The sequence below is a fragment of the Helobdella robusta genome, assembly GCF_000326865.2.
Source record: "Helobdella robusta unplaced genomic scaffold HELROscaffold_74, whole genome shotgun sequence".
Classification (NCBI taxonomy): domain Eukaryota; kingdom Metazoa; phylum Annelida; class Clitellata; order Rhynchobdellida; family Glossiphoniidae; genus Helobdella; species Helobdella robusta.
This window is the reverse complement of record NW_008705420.1, coordinates 647,068-651,472: the sequence shown is the minus strand read 5'-3', so window position 1 is coordinate 651,472 and position 4,405 is coordinate 647,068. Positions and strand designations below refer to the sequence as shown.

Here is a 4,405-nt window from a genome sequence, read left to right as displayed (position 1 = left end):
GGTGTGTGTGTGTGTGTGTGTGTGTGTGTGTGTGTGTGTGTGTGTGTGTGTGTGTGTGTGTGTGTGTGTGTGTGTGTGTTTCCAATCAAATTAAAACTAAAATAGAATGATTTAAACGTGTAAATTTTTTTGCAAATTAATAAATGAATAAATATACAATATAAATTAAAGATTATATATATGTTGGAAGGAGACCATATTTTATACAGTATTGTACGAATTCTACTGAATTGTTGGCATTAATTAATAATTTATAGTTTGTCTTTTTAATTTTCATTACTAAATTTTCTGGAAATTTGTTCAATTTATTGAAAAATAGAATAATTAATTCAACAATTTCCAGAGAATTCTAGTAAGGAAAATTGAAAAGGCCAACTTTAAATTGCGTAATACCAACAATTCGGTAGAATTCCTACAAAACTATATATATATCATGTGTTAAATGATATATATCTATGTATCTTTTCCAACGCAAATAAAGTAAGAAACTTATTGCAAAATGGATTAATTAATGTAGATAGATGGTACAAATAAATAGACTAATAAATAGATACATGGGTATGCGTGTGTTTGTTTGTGTGTGTTGGTGTGTGTGTGTGCATGTAGTTTATTTGACAGCGTTAATTTGAATGATAGATAAGTGATAGATAGATCTGTCGCGATATAAAAGTGTGTTACAAAATCTTAATCAATAAGATCCGAAAAAGTATATCTAATTGTTTGTTGCCTTTGAATGAATTTTAAATTAATAAATTATAAATATAGTAAAGGCTAAATTACTTAACCTTTAACCTTTTATAAATATAATAAGAATTGTAGGTTTGTGGTTTTGCTGTACGTTGGGCATAAGATGTGTGGGCATTCAAATATGTATATAAGTCCTGGGGTGTGGTGCATGTTACAGACGCTTTGGCATGAAACTTTTAAGATGAAAAAATGTTATGTACTGTAATGTAATGTACTGTAAGTAGTTATGTATGTACATGCCAGCAATGTATGTTACTAAATGAATGTTTCTTATTATTACGCTTTCACGTGATCATTGTGCTTTTTCTAATTTCTAATCTAAGATCTCCGAAATCGTGTTCAGCTTTTCGGCTAATCTGTTCGCCACTACTAAAAATTCCTCGACAATTGCTTTTTGTTGTTTGAAGTCTTCGCGTTTTTCTTGTGTAATTGCGACTGCATCGGCGCGTCGAAAAAATTCGCTGAATAGTCTTACTAAACGAAATAACTCGCTTCTCGCTTCAGTTAGGTAGTCGTTTTCCGGATTTTTTGATGTGCTCAAGTTTGGCTGGGATGATGTTTCAGTGATGTGCTGATCTAAGGTTGTTATGAAATCCGATAGTTTGTTTTCTGTTTTTGTCAAAAGGTAGTCTAGTTCTGATCTGTTGACGTTGTTGTTGTTGTTGCAGACCTGTGTAGTTGTCGTTTTTGCTATATCAACTAGATCTAATATTATGTCCTGTAGTTGAGTTTTGATGTTGCTGCTGTTGTTGGTACTATTGTTAACGTTGTTGCTGTTGCTATTGTTTTTATTGCTGTTGTAATTATTGTTGTTGATGTTATTGCTGTCAGTAAAGTTAGAAATCGAGCTGATGAGATCTGCTCTGATATCGTTAAGACTACACGTTATATTGTTGTCATTGTTGTTGTTGTTGTTGTTGTTGTTGTTGTTGAATTCGTTGCCATTGTTCATGTTGCCAGTGTTGCTACAAAATGATGTCCTAACCAAATTGATATTATTTAATAGTGGTGACGACGACGAAGATGATGTTCGTGGCTTTGGTCTTAGTAATTTTGATGTGGAAGATGTTGCTGCTACTGCTGCTGATGCTATTGAAGCTGCTGTCGCGGCTGCTGGTACTGCTGATGTCGTTGATGGGTTTGTTGATGATAAAGACGATAATGATAATTTTGTTGTTGTTGACGATGATTTTAACTCCGTTTTGTTTGACGATGATGATGACGACGACAATGATGATGATTGTGGTGGTTTTAATGATGAGAATGATTGTGGTGGTTTTAATGATGAGAATGATTGTGGTGGTTTTAATGATGAGAATGATTGTGGTGGTTTTAATGATGAGAATGATTGTGGTGGTTTTAATGATGAGAATGATTGTGGTGGTTTCAATGACGATGATGATGATGACGATGATGATGAAAAAGGTGGTTTTGATGATGATGACTGATTTGTTTGCGTAATAAATTTTTCAATGCTAGTTTTCAGTACTGGATTATTTGTATTATTATTATTATTATTAATATTATTATTACTACTACTACTACTACAATTACTATAATTGCTATTATTTATTAGGCCGCTGTGAGTTAAACTGCTACTGCTGCTACTACTATTGTTAATACTACTATAATTAATACAATGTTTATTATTGTTATTATTATTATTAATATTATTATTGTTGTTGTTGTTAATGTTGTTATTTTTGTTATATTTAGTCAAAGTGTTATTATTATTATTGTTGTTATTATTATTATTATTATTATAACTTAAATCCTCTTTTAATCCGAAAGAACTCGTGAGAGACTGACAAATTCGAAAATTCATGCCCGAAAAAATGAGCGCCTCATCATCGCCATCGATGCTGACGTTCGTCACGTGACTTCCGTTTCCGCTGGAGTTGGAATTTTGACGAAACATCGTGAGGATGCGGTTTTGTTTTTTTGGGGCCGGTTGCGAAAAAAATGACCTCAATTTGCGATCATAAACTGAATTTGTTCTACTTATGTGATTATTATTAATGTTGTTGTTGTTGTTGTTGTTGTTGTTGTTGTTGTTGTTGTTGTTGTTGTTGTTGTTGTTAATAGCGACAGTATCGGTTCGGTCGGTTCTCGGCGAATCGTCATCTCTCCACTGATAAGGTTTAATATCACCGCGAAAAGTTTGGAAAAAAAGTTGTCTCTGTGCCGAATATGACGGTAAAGATGATGACGACGATGGTGGTGATGATGGTGGGAGTGGTGATGATGATGATTTTATTGGTGTTGATAACGATGTCGGTAGAGATAGGTTTATTAATTTTTTATTTTTCTGAGGTTTCTTCTGGGCTTTGAATTTTTTAAAGAACCAGCCGCTGTCAACTTCATTATCTGCATCAGTATTTTTTCCATCGTCCTCATATCCGTCATCTTTGTGGAAAACCGCATCGTCGGATACCGACGACATCTCCGACAACCGCCAAGAAGACATCGGGCACATTCCGTCCCGACTCGATAGTTTCGATCCGTTTCGGTTTTTACGAATAATCGGTGTCAAAGATGACGATGGGGCTGTGTTATAAAGTGACGAAGATGATGATGAAAATGTCGGCTTTTGTGAAGTTGGAGTAAAAACGGCGGGAAAAAATTTTAAACTTTCGAATTCGACATCACTGCAATAGTCGGCAATGTCGGTTTCTTGGACGGTTCTAGGACTGGACGCCGAATACCGATTAGTCGGTTGGTAGTTGTTGCTTTGTTGCGTTGGTTTATGGAAGTGATAATGTTTTTTTTTCGGGGATTTCCAGGTATTAGTTTCGTTTATCTTTTGTAGTTTCGTTTTGAAGTTTCTTATAGGGTTAGAGTGTCGATTGGAATATTGATCGGTTGGTGAGTTCGGCGTCAGTGAACGTTTGGTTTCGTTGTGAAGATGATTGTTGTTGTTGTTGCTGCTGCTGCTGTTGCTGCTGCTGTTGTTGCTGTTGTTGTTGGACGATAAATTCAAGTTTAACATGGAGCCCGCTTTGATTTTTTGAAATTTTTGTTGTTGTTGATATTGTTGTTGCGGTTTAAATACTGGATGCCTCGGCAATGAATGATAACCACTATAACTATTATTAGTAGTAATATTATTGTTGTTGTTGTTGTTGTTGTTGTTGTTGTTGATTGTCATTGTTTTGATCACGTTATCATCACCATCATCATCGCCTATGTCATCGTCGTTTATCGTGTCATACTCTTCATCATCATCATCATCAAAACTATCATCATCATCATCGTCGTCGTTGTTGTTGTTGTTTTTGTTGATGAACATTGGCATTGACTTTGCTTTAAATAAGCGTTCTTTGTTTGTGTTGTTGTTGTTGATTTGTTTTCGTAACAGTTCTCGCATTAAAACGTCATCACGAGCTATCGCTGGCGTTGTTGTTGGCGTATCTGCTGTAATTGAGGTAGTCGTTGTTGTTGTTGATGGTTTCGGTGACGTCACTGCTGCTGTTGTTGTTGGTGATGTCATAGCGGTTAGAGTCACTGTCCGTGGATTGAGGTTCGATGATGTTGTCGTCAGGGCGGTTTTGTTAATGCTGGGCGAACTATCGGTCTTTATGTTGTTGTTGTTGTTGTTGGTGATGTTGTTGTTGATGTTGTTGCTGTCGTTGTTGTTGCTGTTGATGTTGTTGTTGTT

General features: G+C 35.3%; 1 protein-coding gene across 1 annotated transcript in view; it reads right to left on the bottom strand.

The window, feature by feature from the left end:
- Nucleotides 1-1,060: 1,060 nt before the first annotated feature.
- Nucleotides 1,061-4,405, bottom strand: part of HELRODRAFT_181698 (hypothetical protein) — a gene marked incomplete at both ends in the record, with an annotated part of 5,948 nt that continues 2,603 nt past the window's right edge. Inside the window, 2 exons of the mRNA XM_009031479.1 lie at nt 1,061-1,869; nt 2,515-4,405. The exon at nt 2,515-4,405 is cut by the window's right edge and continues 986 nt beyond it. Coding sequence (XP_009029727.1) covers nt 1,061-1,869; nt 2,515-4,405 — 2,700 coding nt within the window. The remainder of the gene's footprint in view (nt 1,870-2,514) is intronic.